Consider the following 22,172-nt stretch of genomic DNA (forward strand, 5'->3'; position numbering starts at 1 on the left):
GACCTGACAGAACTCTTTAATAGAACATTTTAATGGGACTTTTAATGAAGTGGCGCCAGAAAATAAAAATGAATCCCTGAACAAAGAAACAAGCTCATGCTGAATGAAACTGGTGCCCATGCTGTTTAACCCCCCCTGGTAAACTGACATTAGGAGCCGAGGTGATCCGGAATCTGCAGAGGTGCACCTGCAGAAACATGACGTCGTCTGTGCAGCTCTTAAATGTGGTGCAGCTGTGCTCCAGGTACTGTGTGTAGTGTATACGCTGTATGAGTCATGCTAGATGTTCATCTCCTGAAAGGTTCCTCCTCATCATCATCATCATCATCATCATCCTCACCAGCAGCAGCAGCAGCAGCAGACAGCTCACCCCACCACTCCGGAGCCCACACAGACGCCTCAGAGAGGGAGGAGGGCGCTGCTGGATCAAGTCTTTTCCACTCTCTCCGCCGGACTGATCAGACTGATTGATCGTCGGGTGCGTCTCGGAGGATCCCCCCTTTCGACGAGCTTCGGTGGACCAGAGGGGGGCGGGGTAGGGAAAGACCACAGATGACACGCAGGAGAAAGTGTGTGGGTGGATGAGGAAGTTCAGAGCGCGGATTGATGGTCACACACCTCTACTGTACAGGCAGAGGCAGCAGCACAACTCCTGGAGCTCCACTGCATGACAAAATGACAGCCAAGTTTTGGATTATCCCCGTCATCCTCCTCCTCGACCAAGGTGCTAGGTGAGTCTGATGACTTTGATTGAGGCTTTAAAAGTTCACGTGACTACTGAATGATTTCATGGCTTCGTCTGTGACAGTCTGGCTGATAATGCATTCTTTAGAGAGGGGCTTTCCTCACGCACAGACACGAAAAACAGCCACCGTTCACTGTTCAGCCCAAATACAGTCTGACAGTCATGAAAAAGGAGGTTTGAAGCCTGTGTGCATTCATCAAAGTCACATGGGTGCATGCTGTGTAAAGTTTAACATGACTCCAGGATCTAGAGTGACATATAACGACCCAAACCCCCTTCTCACACCTCCTTTCAGCTGTGATGTACTGGAATATGGCGCCGACGATGAGGATCACTACCATACCTCTGTCAGTCAAATGCTGGTACCCAGGTCTCACCAGGAGGACGCCACTCTGATCCTGAACAATCTACTCAAGGACTATGACAAGACGCTACGACCGGATATTGGAAGTAAGATCTGCTTTATTAGAAAGCTTCTGTTTGAACAGGATAAAACTCTGAGAAGTTCAGACATGCACTTCATAAGGTGTTAAGTGATTGGGAGGGGAGCTGTCCCTGGTACTAAAAGTAGACTAGTGATATCTATGTGATAAGGAGGGGAGCTGTCCCTGGTACTGAAAGTAGACTAGTGATATCTATGTGATAAGGAGGGGAGCTGTCCCTGGTACTGAAAGTAGACTAGTGATATCTATGTGATAAGGAGGGGAGCTGTCCTTGGTACTGAAAGTATACGGGTGATATCTAAATGATAAGGAGGGGAGCTGTCCTTGGTATTGAAAGTATACGGGTGATATCTAAATGATAAGGAGGGGAGCTGTCCCTGGTACTGAAAGTAGACTAGTGATATCTATGTGATAAGGAGGGGAGCTGTCCTTGGTACTGAAAGTATACGGGTGATATCTAAATGATAAGGAGGGGAGCTGTCCTTGGTACTGAAAGTAGACTGGTGATATCTATGTGATAAGGAGGGGAGCTGTCCCTGGTACTGAAAGCAGACTAGTGATATCTATGTGATAAGGAGGGGAGCTGTCCCTGGTACTGAAAGTAGACGAGTGATATCTATGTGATAAGGAGGGGAGCTGTCCCTGGTACTGAAAGTAGACAAGTGATATCTATGTGATAAGGAGGGGAGCTGTCCTTGGTACGGAAAGCACATGGATGATATCTAAGTCAGTGGTTCTCAACCTTTTCAGCCTGTAACCCCCAAAATAAAGATGCCAGAGACAGGGGACCCCCACTATATATATATATATATATAGTGGGGGTCCCCTATACACACACACACACACCCACACCCACACCCACACCCCCCCCACACACACACACACACACACACACACACACACACATATATATATATATATATATATATACACACACATATATATATAGTATAAATGGTTTAAAATTTGAAAAACAATTGGTTAATAATGAGAAAAACTATTGGAAAAGGTGGTGAAGTTAAATTTCAAAAGTAGCAGAAATGGGTAACAAGTGTCAAAAATGGGTTAAAGTGGCAAAAATGGACATAAATAGTGGTTAAAGGGAGGTAAATGTGACTGACATTATTTTATTTCTTAATTTATTTTACCTTTATTTAACCAGGAAGTCCTGATGTCCCCATACAAAGTCAAAAGCATTGCTTTAAACTAGCAAAAAAGGGTGGAAGTTTGGTGAAATTGGATGAAAAATTGATATAAACTGGCAAAAAAAAAAAAAAGGTTGACTGAGAAAGAAAAAATAGGCAGATATTGGCAGAAACTGCTTAAACTACCAAAATTGGGCATATTAAATGGTGAAATGTGGTTAACATGGGAAAAATTGGGTGTAAAAAGGGGTTAATCATGGCAGTAACGAGTCAAAGCATTTTGCATCTAATTGGGTTAATCAGGAACAGGTCAGTCAAAAGACGAAGCATTTTAGAGTCTCTCAGGACTAAAGATGGGCCGAGGTTCACCACTCTGTGAAAAACTGTCTAAAGTTGTGGAACCTTGTCAGAAAATGTCAATATAAAATTGGACAGACTGTGGATGGGGTCTTCTGAGAATCTGGAGAAATCTCTAAGAGCATGGACAAGGCTGAAGGGGCCCTCAGGGGCCACTGCAGTAAAAACAGGCATGATTCTATACTGGTATCACTGCATGGACTCAGGAACATTCCAGAAGTGGCAATTAAATAAGTAAAAGGTGGAGAGAATAGTCAAAAATGGCAAACAGTGGGGGAAAAGTGGCAAAAATGGGTGGGGAGTGACCAAATAATGGCTTAAAAGTGGCAAAAATGTTGTAATTTAATTTAATTTAAATTTAATTCATTTAATTGCAAAAGGCAGCTTAAATGGGCAAGAAGTGGCAAAAAGGGGCAAAAAAAATTGCAAAAAGCACTATTAAAGCAACAAAAAGGGGAGAAAAGTGGCCAAAAAATGAGTCACAAGTGGCAAAAATGGTCCAAAAGTGGCGAAAAACATGGAGAAAAATGAGTGAAAGTGACTTAATTGGGCAAGGAGTGTCATTTAATCACAAAAGTCAGATTAAATGGGGAAGAAGTGGCAAAAAGGGGCAAAAAATTGTCTCATTGTCTGTCAACACAGTTGGCCGTGCCATCCACCAATGACAGTTAAAGCAGGATCATGAAGAAGAAGCCATATGTGAACAGGATCCAGAAACACCGTGGTCCGTCTTCTCTGGACCAAAGCTCATTTAACATGGACTGAGGAAACATGGAAAACTGTTCTGTGGTCAGAGGAAACATGGAAAACTGTTCTGTGGTCAGAGGAAACATGGAAAACTGTTCTGTGGTCAGAGGAAACATGGAAAACTGTTCTGTTGTCAGAGGAAACATGGAAAACTGTTCTGTTGTCAGAGGAAACATGGAAAACTGTTCTGTGGTCAGAGGAAACATGGAAAACTGTTCTGTTGTCAGAGGAAACATGGAAAACTGTTCTGTGGTCAGAGGAAACATGGAAAACTGTTCTGTTGTCAGAGGAAACATGGAAAACTGTTCTGTTGTCAGAGGAAACATGGAAAACTGTTCTGTGGTCAGAGGAAACCTCAGACGCCGTGTCCTGTGGACTAAAGAGGATCTGGAGCATTCAGCTTGTTCTCCTGGCTCAGGTCTAAAGCCTGCATCTCTGATGGGATGGGGTTGCATTAGTGCCTATGGCGTGGGCAGCTCTAACATCTGGAGAGGAACTATCAATGCTGAACAGTAGAGAGAGCTTTTAGAGCAGTGATACTCAACGTGTGGCTCTTTTATGTCTTAATTTTAAATATTTTCCCCTAGAAAACCTTAAAAAAGGAAACTTTTTTGCCACTTTCACCATTTTTTCCACTTTTATCCTATTTTTGCCCTTTTCACAATTTTTTGCCATTTTTCGCCCATTTAAGCTGCCCTTTGCCATTTAATTCCACTTGTGCCCCCCCCCCATCCCCCCATTTTTTCAACTTCTTTTGAAACTTTTAGCCCATTTTTTCCTTTATTTTTTACATTTTTTTTGCCACTTTTCATCCAAATAATCTACCTTTTGCCATAAATGACCACTTGGTTCCTTTACCCCCCAATTTTTGCCACTTCTTTTCGCCATTTCCTTTCAATTTTTGCCATTTTTCACTATTTTTCACCATTTCTTTTACTAATTTAAGCTACCTTTTGCCATTAAATACCACTTGTTCTTTTTTTGCCTATTTTTGCCACTCTTTATTGTTTTTTTCCCATTTCAGTCACTTTTCACTCATTTCTTTGCTACGTTTTTGCCACTTTTGGACCGTTCTTTGCTACCTGTAACTCATTTTTTTGTCACTTCTCACCCTTTTTTTGCTACTTTTTGACCAGTTTTCCGCTTTTTCTCCCCGTTTTTGCCACTTTGCGTCTCTTAGATTGTGACTCTTGCAAAGGTATTTTTCACCAGCTTGGCTCTTTGGTTGAGTATCACTGCTTTAGAGCAACATCTGCTCCCATCCAGACAACGTCTCTGTCAGCAAGACCATGCTAGACCACAAACCACATCCATCACAACAGCATGGCTTCACAGGAGAAGAGTCCAGGTCCTGAACTGGTCCAGACCTTTCACCAACAGAAAACATTTGGAGCATCAGAAAAGGAAGAAGACTCAGGACTGTTGAGCAGCTAGAATCCTACATCAGACAAGAATGGGACAACATTCCTCTCCCAGACCTCCAGCAGCTAGTCTTATATTTTACAGCGCTCCAGCTTTACTGGATCTGGGGCTGTAGATATGTATGAACCATGGTTATTAGCGCCTTTAAAGTGAAAGGATGACTGTTTGAGTGCAGACGTCTTAAAGATGAAATCTAAGAGACTAAACTTAGCTGCTGTTTTGATTCTCTCTCTCTAACATCAATCTGAAAGGGATACATCAGTGTTTCCACATCAAAAGGATGCAAATAGCGAGAGCTGGCATCTCACCGGAAATGTAAATTTGTCTTTATTTCAATCTTTGTTTTCAGATATCAGTTCCCCGGTCTCTAGACACAAACTTTCTGAGCGTCTAATCCCACAAAGTTGTGGGGATAAAGGCCAGTCTGAATCACAGGGAGATTTGTTGGAATGAAGATATTTGGCTGATGAAACGTTATTACAAACAGAAAGGCAGAAGAATGTTGTCTACTAATCACTCCTCACATGTAGGGCATGCTGGTTTTACCTTTTCAAACACTGTTTCTAACATCTCTGCATCATTCCTGCTCCGTAATCAGACTCCAGGCTTGTTGGAGAGGAACAGTCCTCTTCAGAGAAACAGGAAGGCTGATCAGAAGCTGGCCAGTCAGCTTCTATGAGTGATGGGACGGCTGTCTTTGGAAGTGTGCTGCTGTGTTTCAGGAGCCATTAGGAGTTATACTAATGTAGCGACGGCGGTCTCTCCATAGCTGACAGTCAGATGGTGGTGACTCTACATCTGACAGCATGCATTAAACCAAACGCTCTCCTGACTTGGATGTGGTGTTTACAATCAGTAATATGCATAAAAAAGTCATGACTGGTTGATCTGTTATGCAGGAATCATTGGGGAATCGCTCTGCTCTAGGTCTGAATCCAACCCTGTGTGGTTATTAAACTTTTACTTGTTTTGATGGCTTGATGTTTTGTTTCTGGCAGCTTGTGTCACATGTTCCCCTCCTCTTACCACTGAAATCCCTGTCTCCACGCTGAAACACATGTACACCTACCCAACGAGGCCCCACATAGGGGGGGCCATGGAGGTCAGAGGAATCCTGGTCCTTTATACAGATAAGCTGTGATGACTACATTTATTTTTAACCTGAATAATAACCTCTCTGGTCACGGCAACAAAGGATGAATTTATTCACAAATCTAGACTTTTTCAAAATGTAAACTCATTTTCCTAAAACAATTTTATTATCGGTAACAAAAACACTGAAGCACAATATTAGGAAAGTAATGTTGGAGTAATGTTAAAGTAAAGCTCGGCCATGATGTTCACAAATATCAGGGTGTCAGAAAATAAAACTGAGAATGTAGAAGACTGAAAATTTGTGAAAAGAGGCAGAAAAAAAAAAAAAAAAGATGTGGTAAGAACAGCCAAAAATCAACAAAATGGGTAAAAACTGGCAAAAATTAGTGAAAAGCAGGTTAAATGGGAAAAACACAGCAAAAATAGGATATTAGTGTAAAAAGTAGTGACTAGAATGGATGTAAAGTAGCAGAACAGTGACAAAATAGGAGAAAAATCAGTTGAATGGCTTAATACTGGCAAAAAGAAAGAGCAACATGGACCTAAGGGGCAAAAATGGGCGTAAAATGAAAAACAGGAATCAGGAGAAAAGGCGAACACAAGTTAAAAGAGGTAAACATGCTTGTTTATGTTTTTCAGGGTCCAGTCTCTGGGTTTATCAGGGTCCATTCTCTGGGTTTTTTAGGGTCCAGTCTCTGGGTTTATCAGGGTCCATTCTCTGGGTTTATCAGGGTCCATTCTCTGGGTTTTTCAGGGTCCAGTCTCTGGGTTTATCAAGGTCCAGTCTCTGGTTTATCAGGGTCCATTCTCTGGGTTTATCAGGGTGCATTCTCTGGGTTTTTTAGGGTCCATTCTCTGGGTTTATCAGGGTCCATTCTCTGGGTTTTTCAGGGTCCATTCTCTGGGTTTTTTAGGGTCCAGTCTCTGGGTTTATCAGGGTCCATTCTCTGGGTTTATCAGGGTCCATTCTCTGGGTTTATCAGGGTCCATTCTCTGGGTTTTTTAGGGTCCAGTCTCTGGGTTTATCAGGGTCCATTCTCTGGGTTTTTTAGGGTCCAGTCTCTGGGTTTATCAGGGTCCATTCTCTGGGTTTTTCAGGGTCCAGTCTCTGGGTTTATCAGGGTCCAGTCTCTGGTTTATCAGGGTCCATTCTCTGGGTTTTTTAGGGTCCATTCTCTGGGTCTATCAGGGTCCATTCTCTGGGTTTTTTAGGGTCCATTCTCTGGGTTTTTTAGGGTCCATTCTCTGGGTTTTTCAGGGACCATTCTCTGGGTTTATCAGGGTCCATTCTCTGGGTTTTTTAGGGTCCATTCTCTGGGTTTTTTAGGGTCCATTCTCTGGGTTTATCAGGGTCCATTCTCTGGGTTTATCAGGGTCCATTCTCTGGGTTTTTTAGGGTCCATTCTCTGGGTTTTTCAGGGTCCATTCTCTGGGTTTATCAGGGTCCATTCTCTGGGTTTTTTAGGGTCCATTCTCTGGGTTTATCAGGGTCCATTCTCTGGGTCTATCAGGGTCCATTCTCTGGGTTTATCAGGGTCCATTCTCTGGGTCTATCAGGGACCAGTCTCTGGTTTATCAGGGTCCATTCTCTGGGTCTATCAGGGTCCAGTCTCTGGGTTTTTTAGGGTCCATTCTCTGGGTCTATCAGGGTCCATTCTCTGGGTTTTTTAGGGTCCATTCTCTGGGTCTATCAGGGTCCATTCTCTGGGTTTTTTAGGGTCCATTCTCTGGGTTTTTTAGGGTCCATTCTCTGGGTTTTTTAGGGTCCATTCTCTGGGTTTTTTAGGGTCCATTCTCTCTGCTGTAGAGGTCTTCTCCCCTCTCTGGCTGATAGAGAAAAGCTGTTCTCTGAACTGCCTCCAGCTTTATTTTTTTGTCTAGACTTCCTTTGGTGTGCATAATTAACTTTTTTAAGAGGAACCATCACATCCACAGAGGACTCCACTTCCACAAAACAAAGGGGCTGGGTGATTAAAACTGGTAAAAACACTAAATTAAGCAGTTTGCCATGAAAAAATAAATGTCCCCTTTACAGTGTTTGGCAGGGCCTCAAGGGCTCTCAGGCCCTCACTGCTGTTATATTTAGAGATCCTTCATTCAGTAAAATGACACAGAAATCACAGCTGACAGGAAACTCATCAGCTCATAGATGATGGTTTATAGAGTATCTATTAGGAGGGTCAGCCACAGAGGGTCAGTGGTGAAGGACCAGGCTGTTCTCAGAGGCTGACATCTAGAAGAATATTGAATGTGGACCCTATATTTATCAGTCTTATCTTCTTGTTAGGAGTGATCTTTCTTCAGCTCTTTAAGCCCAGTTCTTAGAATTCAGATTGCTCCTTGAATTCGCCATGGCGTCAGATAAAAGTCTCGGCAGTGAGATCCAGCTTCTACCAGATCATTAAGAGTTTTTATTTAAGTTATTTAAAGTGGACAAGCATGTGCACAGTCAGTAGCACCATCAGGGGGGATAACTTTCCCCCGATGGCTCCGAGCTGGTCTGGGCTCAGGTTGGCAGCTCACCTGGCTGACAGAGGAAGTCCCTCCAGCATAGCTCACATCATTAAGGAGGAAATTTAGATCTCAGACCTCAGTGTGGTTCATGAAATGTTAACGTCAGTGCAGGTTAGGAGGGGTAGTTGGAATAAAATAACACCAGGTCTGTGTGGGAAACAGACGAGAACACACCGAGGACGAGGCTGAGTCAAAGACAGATCTGGGACATTTAAGTCGTGGTGAAATCATCTCATCATGTAGGACGCTCTGATGACTATACACACAAACAGAGCACTTAAAACAAGCAGACTCACAGAGGAGTCAGTGTGGTTCATTAGAGATGAGTTCACTCAATCAGAGTCTCTCCACTAAAGCATGACTGTGCTCTCTGTTTACTGCTCAGCTCATGTAGAGATGTTTTAATAATCAGACATCCATCTAAAAATATAGACATGCACGTTTCTAACGAGTCTTCCTCTGCTTAGACTCTCCTGTTCCTACCGCATACAGCATACAGCCTGACAGATGAGATGCTAAACCAGTTAGCTTCGTTAGCACGCCGGGGTCAGCTGCTGAAGTCTGTATGCTTGGTTTAAAAACAACAAACTTGAGAATCGGCCAATCAGAGGAGGCTGTTCCATCAATGCAGAATCTCTGTAGCTGCATACGCCTCCATTCAGTCAGTCAGTGTTTATAAGGCACCAAAACTGGAGCTACTGAAGATTAAGTTTCCACATTCAGCATGTACAGGAGGAAATTATGGGTTAAAAGTGGGAAAACTTGGCATAGCTAACAGTGATATTTGGTCAAATTGGCATTACAGTGGTGAAAAATGGTTTATAGTGGCAAAAATGGGTGGAAAAGTGGTTGAAATACATTTTTAAATAGCAGAAATGGGTTAGAAGTGGCAAAAATGGGTAAACAGTCAATAAATATAGTCAAAAAGCAGTAAAACTGGGATTAAAGTGACAATAATTGGTGTAGAAAGTGGTGAAAATGGATTCATAGTGGCAAAAATGAGTGAAAAAGAGGACAAATGGCATTAAAAAGTAGAATGAATATGTTAGAAGAGTCAAAAAAGAGGCAACGAAAGTGAAAACATGGACAGAAATTGACAAAAATGGGTAAACAGTAAATGAATATAGTCAAAAAGCTGTAAAACTGGGATTAAAGTGACAATAATTGGTGAAAAAAGAGGTGAAATGGAATTTAGAAGTAGCATAAATTGGTTATAAGTGGGAAAATGGGCTAATAGAAGTAAAAACATGGACAGAAATTGCCAAAACTGGGATTAAAGTAACAAAAACAAGCATAAAGCATGGTAAAGGGGCTACAAGTGGTGGAAATGGGTTAGAAATGGCAAAAAATTGTGTAAAAAGGGGTTAAGAGTGGCAAAATGAGTGAAAAAGAGGTGAAATGAAACTTTAAAAGAAGAAGAAATGGGTTAGAAGGGGAAAAAATGGGCTAACAGAAGTAAAAACATGGACAGAAATTGGCAACAATGGGTTGAAAGTGACCAAAGCCGGAAAAAAAAAGGGGGACAAAAGTTGGCAGAAATGGGCAAAAATGGGTCAACATAGTTGGAAAGTGGCAAAAACTGGCAAAACAAACAACAAAACTGTTTAAATTGACAAGAATGGACATCAAATGTGGAGAAAAGAAGTGAATAGTGACAAAATGAGCAACAAAGGAAGTGAAAGGGAATTTAAAAATAGCAGAAATGGCTTGAAAGTGGAAAAAATGTGTTAAGAGAAACAAAACAGAAAGAGACAAAAAATGTGTTGAAGTTAGCAAAAATGACGTAGCAAACAGTGAAACTTGGTTAAAATAGTAAAAAAAGGGTTTCTAATGTGGAAGAATGGGTCAGATGTGCTAAACTGGTCAACAAAGCTGAGATGGAAATGTTAGGGAGCAGAAATGTGTTACAGCAGGAATGAAGGTGAAAAACAGACGTAACGAACGGTACATTTAGTTAAAACTGGCAAAAACAGACGTAACGAACGATACATTTAGTTAAAACTGACAAAAACAGACGTAACGTAACGAACGGTACATTTAGTTAAAACTGGCAAAAACAGACGTAACGAACGATACATTTAGTTAAAACTGTCAAAAACAGACGTAACGAATGATACATTTAGTTAAAACTGTCAAAAATAGACGTAACGAACGGTACGTTTGGTCAAAACTGGCAAAAACAGACGTAACGAACGATACATTTAGTTAAAACTGTCAAAAACAGACGTAGCGAACGGTACATTTAGTTAAAACTGACAAAAACAGACGTAGCGAACGGTACATTTAGTTAAAACTGACAAAAACAGACGTAACGAACGGTACATTTAGTTAAAACTGTCAAAAACAGACGTAACGTAACGAACGGTACATTTAGTTAAAACTGTCAAAAACAGACGTAACGTAACGAACGGTACATTTAGTTAAAACTGTCAAAAACAGACGTAACGTAACGAACGGTACATTTAGTTAAAACTGTCAAAAACAGACGTAACGTAACGAACGGTACATTTAGTTAAAACTGTCAAAAACAGACGTAACGTAACGAACGGTACATTTAGTTAAAACTGACAAAAACAGACGTAGCGAACGGTACATTTAGTTTAAACTGACAAAAACAGACGTAACGTAACGAACGGTACATTTAGTTAAAACTGACAAAAACAGACGAATTTAACGGTACATTTAGTTAAAACTGTCAAAAACAGACGTACCGTAACGAACGGTACATTTAGTTAAAACTGGCAAAAACAGACGTAACGTAACGAACGGTACATTTAGTTAAAACTGACAAAAACAGACGTAACGAACGGTACATTTAGTTAAAACTGTCAAAAACAGACATAACGTAACGAACGGTACATTTAGTTAAAACTGGCAAAAACAGACGTAGCGTAACGAACGGTACATTTAGTTAAAACTGGCAAAAACAGACGTAACGTAACGAACGGTACATTTAGTTAAAACTGTCAAAAAACAGACGTAGCGAACGGTACATTTAGTTTAAACTGACAAAAACAGACGTAACGTAACGAACGGTACATTTAGTTAAAACTGACAAAAACAGACGTAACGAACGGTACATTTAGTTAAAACTGTCAAAAACAGACGTACCGTAACGAACGGTACATTTAGTTAAAACTGGCAAAAACAGACGTAACGTAACGAACGGTACATTTAGTTAAAACTGTCAAAAACAGACGTAACGAACGGTACATTTAGTTAAAACTGGCAAAAACAGACGTAACGTAACGAACGGTACATTTAGTTAAAACTGGCAAAAACAGACGTAACGTAACGAACGGTACATTTAGTTAAAACTGACAAAAACAGACGTAGCGAACGGTACATTTAGTTTAAACTGACAAAAACAGACGTAACGTAACGAACGGTACATTTAGTTAAAACTGACAAAAACAGACGTAACGAACGGTACATTTAGTTAAAACTGTCAAAAACAGACGTACCGTAACGAACGGTACATTTAGTTAAAACTGGCAAAAACAGACGTAACGTAACGAACGGTACATTTAGTTAAAACTGTCAAAAACAGACGTAGCGAACGGTACATTTAGTTAAAACTGTCAAAAACAGACGTAACGTAACGAACGGTACATTTAGTTTAAACTGACAAAAACAGACGTAACGTAACGAACGGTACATTTAGTTAAAACTGACAAAAACAGACGTAACGAACGGTACATTTAGTTAAAACTGTCAAAAACAGACGTACCGTAACGAACGGTACATTTAGTTAAAACTGGCAAAAACAGACGTAACGTAACGAACGGTACATTTAGTTAAAACTGTCAAAAACAGACGTAACGAACGGTACATTTAGTTAAAACTGGCAAAAACAGACGTAGCGAACGGTACATTTAGTTAAAACTGACAAAAACAGACGTGACGTAACGAACGGTACATTTAGTTAAAACTGACAAAAACAGACGTAACGAACGGTACATTTAGTTAAAACTGTCAAAAACAGACGTACCGTAACGAACGGTACATTTAGTTAAAACTGGCAAAAACAGACGTAACGTAACGAACGGTACATTTAGTTAAAACCGACAAAAACAAACGTAACGAACGGTACATTTAGTTAAAACTGACAAAAACAGACGTAGCGAACGGTACATTTAGTTAAAACTGACAAAAACAGACGTAACGTAACGAACGGTACATTTAGTTAAAACTGACAAAAACAGACGTAACGAACGGTACATTTAGTTAAAACTGACAAAAACAGACGTAACGAACGGTACATTTAGTTAAAACTGACAAAAACAGACGTAACGTAACGAACGGTACATTTAGTTAAAACTGACAAAAACAGACGTAGCGAACGGTACATTTAGTTTAAACTGACAAAAACAGACGTAACGTAACGAACGGTACATTTAGTTAAAACTGACAAAAACAGACGTAACGAACGGTACATTTAGTTAAAACTGTCAAAAACAGACGTACCGTAACGAACGGTACATTTAGTTAAAACTGGCAAAAACAGACGTAACGTAACGAACGGTACATTTAGTTAAAACTGTCAAAAACAGACGTAGCGAACCGTACATTTAGTTAAAACTGGCAAAAACAGACGTAACGTAACGAACGGTACATTTAGTTAAAACCGACAAAAACAGACGTAACGAACGGTACATTTAGTTAAAACTGACAAAAACAGACGTAGCGAACGGTACATTTAGTTAAAACTGACAAAAACAGACGTAACGTAACGAACGGTACATTTAGTTAAAACTGACAAAAACAGACGTAACGAACGGTACATTTAGTTAAAACTGTCAAAAACAGACGTACCGTAACGAACGGTACATTTAGTTAAAACTGGCAAAAACAGACGTAACGTAACGAACGGTACATTTAGTTAAAACCGACAAAAACAAACGTAACGAACGGTACATTTAGTTAAAACTGACAAAAACAGACGTAGCGAACGGTACATTTAGTTTAAACTGACAAAAACAGACGTAACGTAACGAACGGTACATTTAGTTAAAACTGACAAAAACAGACGAATTTAACGGTACATTTAGTTAAAACTGTCAAAAACAGACGCATCCGTGAACGAACGGTACATTTAGTTAAAACTGTCAAAACAGACATAACGTAACTAACGGTACATTTAGTTAAAACTGGCAAAACAGACGAACGTAACGAACGAACGGTACATTTAGTTAAAACTGTCAAAAAACAGACGTAACGAACGGTACATTTAGTTTAAACTGACAAAAACAGACGTAACGTAACGAACGGTACATTTAGTTAAAACTGACAAAAACAGACGTAACGAACGGTACATTTAGTTAAAACTGTCAAAAACAGACGTACCGTAACGAACGGTACATTTAGTTAAAACTGTCAAAAACAGACGTAACGTAACGAACGGTACATTTAGTTAAAACTGTCAAAAACAGACGTAACGAACGGTACATTTAGTTAAAACTGTCAAAAACAGACGTAACGTAACGAACGGTACATTTAGTTAAAACTGGCAAAAACAGACGTAACGTAACGAACGGTACATTTAGTTAAAACCGACAAAAACAGACGTAACGAACGGTACATTTAGTTAAAACTGGCAAAAACAGACGTAGCGAACGGTACATTTAGTTTAAACTGACAAAAACAGACGTAACGTAACGAACGGTACATTTAGTTAAAACTGACAAAAACAGACGAATAACGGTACATTTAGCTTAAACTGTACAACACAGACGTACCGTAACGAACGGTACATTTAGTTAAAACTGGCAAAAACAGACGTAACGTAACGAACGGTACATTTAGTTAAAACCGACAAAAACAAACGTAACGAACGGTACATTTAGTTAAAACTGACAAAAACAGACGTAGCGAACGGTACATTTAGTTTAAACTGACAAAAACAGACGTAACGTAACGAACGGTACATTTAGTTAAAACTGTCAAAAACAGACGTACCGTAACGAACGGTACATTTAGTTAAAACTGGCAAAAACAGACGTAACGTAACGAACGGTACATTTAGTTAAAACTGTCAAAAACAGACGTAACGAACGGTACGTTTAGTTAAAACTGTCAAAAACAGACGTAACGAACGGTACGTTTAGTTAAAACTGTCAAAAACAGACGTAACGTAACGAACGGTACATTTAGTTAAAACTGTCAAAAACAGACGTAACGAACGGTACGTTTAGTTAAAACTGTCAAAAACAGACGTAACGAACGGTACGTTTAGTTAAAACTGTCAAAAACAGACGTAACGAACGGTACGATTAGTTAAAACTGTCAAAAACAGAAGCAGAAAAACATTGAAAGGAGTTCATAGAGGCAAAAATGAATGAACAGAGACAACCAGAGTTGGGAAGTTTGAAAACTGGTTGAGATGAACCTGAATGGCTTAGAGTTGGTGAAAACGGGTTTAAATGAGTAAAAAGGGTCATAAAACCAGGGTCTAATGAGACTCCTGCTGCTGTGGCGTCTGACCACACGGTTCCTCAGAGGTTCCTCCCTCTTGGGAAAGTTCCTGCGGTTCTAAGCCTCTGCTGACTGTGTGAGCCTGGAGACATGTAGACCTCTTCAGAACCAGGATCCTCCGTTCCCCGTCCCTCTACCATGGTCACATGATCAGAGTCATCAGTGGGAGCCTCAGAGCTAGCAGAGACTCAGCAGTGATGGGAGCTAAAGACAGTCAGGTCCAGGTCCCTCCTCTTTCCCCCTGCCTCCTCCAGTCTGGTGGGTCAGCTCTACTAAAGTGGGGGACTGCTCCAGTCCAGAGGAGCGCCCCACATCTCCCCAGAGAACGAGCGCTGAGCCTCACCTTCACCGCTAACGAGCAGCTCGCCTCACATGGAGATGAAGTGCTTCTGCGTCCCTATTGTGTCACTTTCCTTTTGGATGCAGAGTGTGATCACGGTCTGTGATCGCTGCCGTCCTCACACGTGTGTGTGTGTGTGTGTGTGTGTGTGATGGTGTTTGCATGTCTGCTCACCAGGGAACTGAGGACAAAGCGGGCTGGAACGGAGAGCTTTGCATGCTGGGAGGTCTCTGCAGCCACGCACGAGAAGAGTTCAGGAGCCGAGCGTGGTTTAAGGAGTTCAATTAATAGGATCTGAGCCGGGATCTAAAAATATACCGGTTCTTCCACAAGCTATGAAGGGCCGTAAATTTAAGGAGAGTTCCAGCCTCTGAGAGGATAAAATAAAGAAGTCGTAGAAATATTCAGCTCAAAGCATGGAAGCAACGCTGTAAAACAAGCTCTGAGCAGAGGGACGCTTATGGGAGGGGGCAAAGACAAAGACACTGCTGAAGAAAACTTAGAGCCAGTCTGGACTAGAGTTCACCAGAGGGACTGTGGGAGACTCCATGGTCAAGAGGAAGGAAGGTCTTTGGTCTGATGAGACCAGAATGGAGCTTTTAGACCAGGGGTCATCAAGTCCATCTGCACAAGGGCCAGATTCAGTCTTCACAGAAACTCTGGGAGCCGGACTTTCAAATAATTATAATAATAATAATAATAATTAATGGCCTAATCAACATATAAATGCATTAGCATTAGTATTTTCTTTCAAATCCCAGAGAATGGCCCTCCACCCTTTGGATTTAGCACCAATATTAACTCATTTTTTTATACTTTTTAGCCCCTTTCTTTTGGCCATTTCTGCAACATTTTTGGCCATTCTTAACCCATTTTGATAATGAATACCACTTTTAAACCAAGTTTTGCCACTTTTTGCTCTTTCTGCCTCTCTTTAACCCCTTTTAGCCACTCTCCTGCCAGTTATTTCCCCTGTGTAACGCTCTTTAAACCATTTTCACCACTTTGCCAGGCTATTTTTGCCTCTTTTAACACATTTTTTAGACTGTTCGCCTCTCTTTGCCTCTCTAACCTGATTCTTGCCATTATTTACCCCTATTTACCCCTTTCCCTTCATGTTTCATCACCTTTTGCCACTATTTTATCAATTTCTGCCACTTTTTAATCCATTTTTTTATCATTTTGTCCACCATTTTTGCTACTTTTAACTTTTTTTTTGTTTGTTTGTTTGTTTGCTCCTTTTTCTTATTTTACCATTTTAACCTCTTTCCACAACTTTTCCTGCCAATTCATGTCCCTTTTTGCCACTCTAACACTTTTTCACCTCTTTATCTGGCTATTTTTGCTACATTTCCACCAGTCTTAACCAATTTTTTAAATAAATCTTTTAAATATTTACTAATAATGGCTGACAAGTTAATTTTTGTTAAAACAGATCAAATGTTCTAAAACCAGTTCAGTATTAATTGTTTTTGGTTGATTTAAGCAGAAATTTAAAACTAAAAGACTCTTAAAACCACCGAATCTTCTGTTCCTCCTTTTCTGAATTTAATGATCTTCTGGGGGCCAGATGGGAAGCCCTGGGGGGCCTGATGTGGCCCTCGGGCCGCCAGTTGATGATCAGTGTTTAAGACCATCAGACAAGACGCCAAACACTGACATCACCACAAACACACCATCCCAATGGTGGAGCATGGCGGTGGCAGCATCATCCTGTGGGGATGTTTCTCAGCAGCATCGTGCTGTGGGGATGTTTCTCAGCAGCATCGTGCTGTGGGGATGCTTCTCAGCAGCATCGTGCTGTGGGGATGCTTCTCTGCAGCATCGTGCTGTGGGGATGCTTCTCTGCAGCATCGTGCTGGGGGGGTGCTTCTCAGCACCTGCTGCACCTGGTGCTGAGGTGTAGCGCCTCAGAGTCTGTGATGTGGTCCTGCTGCACCTATGAAAATTAGGTGCGCACTCCAGTAATTAGCCTGACCTCTGACCTCTTGTGCACGACGGTCTGCCTGGCGTTGAGACGCAGCCGTCTGGGATTAATTTGCAGCTATCTATCACTATGAAGGAGCTGTAGGCCTTCATGGCTGGTGACACATTCATCTATAAAACAGATGCCAGATTACTGAGATGATTTCTGGTTGTGTTTGAGGGAATTTATCTTAAAGTGCTCTCGGCCTCTCAAACCCAGTCATGGTGACATTTGTTCGATACGCTCCGGTCTCTGATTCTGGTGGGGCTGGTGGCCGTTCACAGCGGTGGACTCTGACTGAAGGCTGTAATTGTCCATAGCTAACACCGTATTGATCTCTGCTGACTGGCCGGTCGCTGCAGTGGTACGGCGTGTCCCACTACTCCCTGCCTGGATGAGTCTGGCTCTGACGATGAGTCTGTGGGAGTGGAGGAGGACCGGCTGTGTGCATACCAATAGGAAGTGTTATTTGTGTTTGTAGCCTGGGAGCAGCAGCTGTTTGAGGTTGATCTCTGCGTCTATATTTATTCATCAGCGTTTGCTTAAACACACCAGCGGTGTGTGCATTATTTAAAGGTGTGATTGTGTCACTAAAGCGAAGCTCTTTGATTCTGATGAAAGCCAGCTGTGTGTCAGAAATAGAAACTCAAATCTTGCTCTGTTTCCATCTGTGTTCTCTCAGTCACCTCCTCTTCGTCCCTGTACATCATCCTCACTTCAGCCTCTGAGTCTTCCTCCTCTTACTATGAATTACCGCTCTTTGCCATAATTCACATCACTGTTTGTAGTCCACATTTGGAACCGAGTGGAAGTCTGACCCACTTTGCATCCTATATTAAATCTCATATATTTGTTTCTGAAGTCTTGTCACATTGGATTACGTCGGTCTGAGCATGAGAGCGGAGGATGAGATGTAGGCGCTACAGCGTTTGGTTTCAGTGGATCCCTCTCAGATCCTCAGAACCCTAAATGTCCTCGTGTTTGATGAAAGATTTAGATGTAAGCTTTGTTTTATTAAAAATAAAAACCAGAGGGAGAAATCTGCAGATTGGCTGAGGAGGTTCAGACTGGGATTCTGTTCTCCACCGTCCCCAGAGCCAAGACTGTGTTTGCATTAGACTCTGGATGAGAGCTGTGTGGACTCAGCTGAAAATGAAGACCAGGAGTACAGTAGAGACAGCATCCAGGCTGAGTCAGGGCTACTTCTACAGTCAGAACAGTGTTTGACTTTGACATTACAGCGAGAGCTCCTCTGTACTTTTACTTTTATCTGGGATCTAGTCTTTGGAGCTTTTATGCCTTCATTTCTTTAGAGAGGAGAGAGTCAGACCCACAGAAGAGGCACAAGATAAAGACAGCTGAATAAGCACTGAACCATGAATCCCAGCCGCTGACTTTCTTCCCTCTCGAAGCCTGCTCTTGTGCCATTCTAATGATGCTCTCCACGCCTTTCTAGCCCTAATGGGAGCTTTCCTAGACAGTCTGGAATGTGATGTGGTCCTCAGAGACTGTGATGTGGTCCTCAGAGACTGTGATGTGGTCCTCAGAGACTGTGATGTGGTCCTCAGAGTCTGTGATGTGGTCCTCAGAGTCTGTGATGTGGTCCTCAGAGACTGTGATGTGGTCCTCAGAGACTGTGATGTGGTCCTCAGAGTCTGTGATGTGGTCCTCAGAGTCTGTGATGTGGTCCTCAGAGACTGTGATGTGGTCCTCAGAGACTGTGATGTGGTCCTCAGAGTCTGTGATGTGGTCCTCAGAGTCTGTGATGTGGTCCTCAGAGACTGTGATGTGGTCCTCAGAGACTGTGATGTGGTCCTCAGAGACTGTGATGTGGTCCTCAGAGTCTGTAATGTGGTCCTCAGAGACTGTGATGTGGTCCTCAGAGTCTGTGATGTGGTCCTCAGATTCTGTAATGTGGTCCTCAGAGTCTGTGATGTGGTCCTCAGAGACTGTGATGTGGTCCTCAGAGTCTGTAATGTGGTCCTCAGATTCTGTGATGTGGTCCTCAGAGTCTGTGATGTGGTCCTCAGATTCTGTGATGTGGTCCTCAGAGTCTGTAATGTGGTCCTCAGATTCTGTGATGTGGTCCTCAGATTCTGTGATGTGGTCCTCAGAGTCTGTAATGTGGTCCTCAAATTCTGTGATGTGGTCCTCAGAGTCTGTAATGTGGTCCTCAGATTCTATGATGTGGTCCTCAGAGACTGTGATGTGGTCCTCAGAGTCTGTAGTGTGGTCCTCAGAGACTGTGATGTGGTCCTCAGAGACTGTGATGTGGTCCTCAGAGTCTGTAATGTGGTCCTCAGAGACTGTGATGTGGTCCTCAGATTCTGTGATGTGGTCCTCAGAGTCTGTAATGTGGTCCTCAGATTCTGTGATGTGGTCCTCAGAGACTGTGATGTGGTCCTCAGAGTCTGTGATGTGGTCCTCAGAGACTGTGATGTGGTCCTCAGATTCTGTGATGTGGTCCTCAGAGTCTGTGACGTGGTCCTCAGATTCTGTGATGTGGTCCTCAGAGTCTGTGATGTGGTCCTCAGATTCTGTAGTGTGGTCCTCAGAGTCTGTAATTTGGTCCTCAGATTCTGTGATGTGGTCCTCAGAGTCTGTGATGTGGTCCTCAGAGTCTGTAATGTGGTCTTCAGATTCTGTGATGTGGTCCTCTGAGTCTGTAATATGGTCCTCAGAGTCTGTGATGTGGTCCTCAGAGTCTGTAATGTGGTCCTCAGAGACTGTGATGTGGTCCTCAGAGTCTGTGATGTGGTCCTCAGAGTCTGTGATGTGGTCCTCAGAGTCTGTAATGTGGTCCTCAGATTCTGTGATGTGGTCCTCAGAGTCTGTAATGTGGTCCTCAGAGACTGTGATGTGGTCCTCAGAGTCTGTGATGTGGTCCTCAGAGTCTGTAATGTGGTCCTCAGAGTCTGTAATGTGGTCCTCAGAGTCTGTAATGTGGTCCTCAGAGACTGTGATGTGGTCCTCAGATTCTGTAATGTGGTCCTCAGCGGCACACACTAAAGAGTCGTTTAGAAGAACAGACACATTCATGAACGCCTTATGACCCCAGCAGACATCCAGGATCATGTGACTGTAAACTACCAATCTGAGCTAAAGCCACAGCCTTCAACAGAATATTTTATTAGACGAAACCTCCGGGACCCAAATGTTGATGCACTTTTCTTTGTCAGATAGCGAGATCTCCTGGATGTGTTCTTGTCTTTACAGGGAAATTAGTTCATTTAAAGTAAATCAGGACTTGGAACACTTTTTTTGATTATGAAATTATCTTTTTAATTTCAGCGCTGCCTGATGACTCAGCAGAATCTCTTCTATTTACTGTTCCACAGTTCTGATGAACCCAGCTTTCCTGCTTCAGCAGTGATGGTTGATGATGAATCCTTCCTAAAGACAGCAGTTTAAACCCCCTACATGGACCTAATCAGTCTCTAACTAGGAGAACATTGCTCTGTCTGTGGACTTAAACGCTCTCTGCATCCCCAGCTCAAACCTCAGTGACTTTGAGGATGACTTGGCCCTGGCAGGCCTCCTCTCCTTGATCCTCAAAGAGTTGACATTTGGCACTGTGGTGCCACCTCACCACCTGAAAGGACACTTCTCAGCTGGGCCTCCTCAATATTTCAGCTCCAGTGACATTTCATTAGATGAAGGGGGGTTAAGTCTTGGCAAATGCTTCTCCTTCCATCACAGCTGGCCAGGTTAGTGGAGCTGACAGTCACCTGTGAGGACTTTGTAGGGGAGTGGGAGCGCGTGGATAACCTTTCCTGAGCTCTGTGGTGCGGATGTCTGGCTGTGGGGGTGTCTGTGTGTGATGTCTCAGGATTAACGATGTTTTCCTTCCTTTTACACTCCGGGCTGTTTGTATTAAAATTCAGAGACATTACACCAATTTAGCACTTCCAACTTTAAGACTCAACACAGTCATCAGCACAGAAATCAATGCAGCAGAGGCTCTCATTACCCTCAATGCAAATCGTCCCAGACAGCGAGCTCCAAGATCTGTGAGTGTGATGTTGTTGTTGGATTTGAGCCTGTTTGCAATGCAGTGAGGGGTGAACATGAGGGCATCAGGGTCGCCAGCATCATCTATAGTCTATGCATTTGAAGCCTTATCATACTCTGCTTAATGCTATAAAGGAGGCGGCTGGGGTGGAGGAGGTGGAGCTTTAGTCTATAAAGGAGGAGGCTGTGGTGGAGGAGGTGAAGATTTAGTCAATAAAGGAGGAGGCTGGGGTGGAGGAGGTGGAGCTTTAGTCTATAAAGGAGGAGGCTGTGGTGGAGAAGGTGGAGCTTCAGTCTATAAAGGAGGAGGCTGTGGTGGAGGAGGTGAAGATTTAGTCAATAAAGGAGGAGGCTGGGGTGGAGGAGGTGGAGCTTTAGTCTATAAAGGAGGGGGCTGTGGTGGAGGAGGTGGAGCTTTAGTCTATAAAGGAGGAGGCTGGGGTGGAGGAGGTGGAGCTTTAGTCTATAAAGGAGGAGGCTGGGGTGGAGGAGGTGAAGCTTCAGTCTATAAAGGAAGAGGCTGGGGTGGAGGAGGTGGAGCTTTAGTCTATAAAGGAGGAGGCTGGGGTGGAGGAGGTGGAGCTTCAGTCTATAAAGGAAGAGGCTGGGGTGGAGGAGGTGGAGCTTTAGTCTATAAAGGAGGAGGCTGGGGTGGAGGAGGTGGAGCTTTAGTCTATAAAGGAGGAGGCTGGGGTGGAGGAGGTGGAGCTGTAGTCTGGGTTTATGCATGGACTAACACTGAGCTGGCCTTTAGAGTTGTTGCGGTGAAAGCTGGTCCCTGCTCTAGAAAGACTATTGAAGCTTTAACTCCATTTCAGCCTAAATGATGCCCTTTTAGATAAAAATGTATTTTTCTCTGTGTAATGGGGCTCCATCACTCATCTTGATGTCCTTCTCATGTACTGAGATGTCA

At 42.5% G+C, this 22,172-nt stretch overlaps 1 protein-coding gene across 1 annotated transcript in view; it reads left to right on the forward strand.

Moving 5' to 3' along the window:
* Positions 1–397: 397 nt before the first annotated feature.
* LOC121506234 (gamma-aminobutyric acid receptor subunit gamma-3-like) overlaps positions 398–22,172 on the forward strand; it is a 106,282-nt gene continuing 84,507 nt past the window's right edge. The window contains exons 1-2 of the mRNA XM_041781939.1: positions 398–731; positions 1,041–1,195. Of these exons, the coding sequence (XP_041637873.1) occupies positions 607–731; positions 1,041–1,195 (280 nt within the window). The 5' untranslated portion in view covers positions 398–606. The remainder of the gene's footprint in view (positions 732–1,040; positions 1,196–22,172) is intronic.

This window comes from Cheilinus undulatus, linkage group 24, assembly GCF_018320785.1.
Source record: "Cheilinus undulatus linkage group 24, ASM1832078v1, whole genome shotgun sequence".
Lineage (NCBI taxonomy): Eukaryota > Metazoa > Chordata > Actinopteri > Labriformes > Labridae > Cheilinus > Cheilinus undulatus.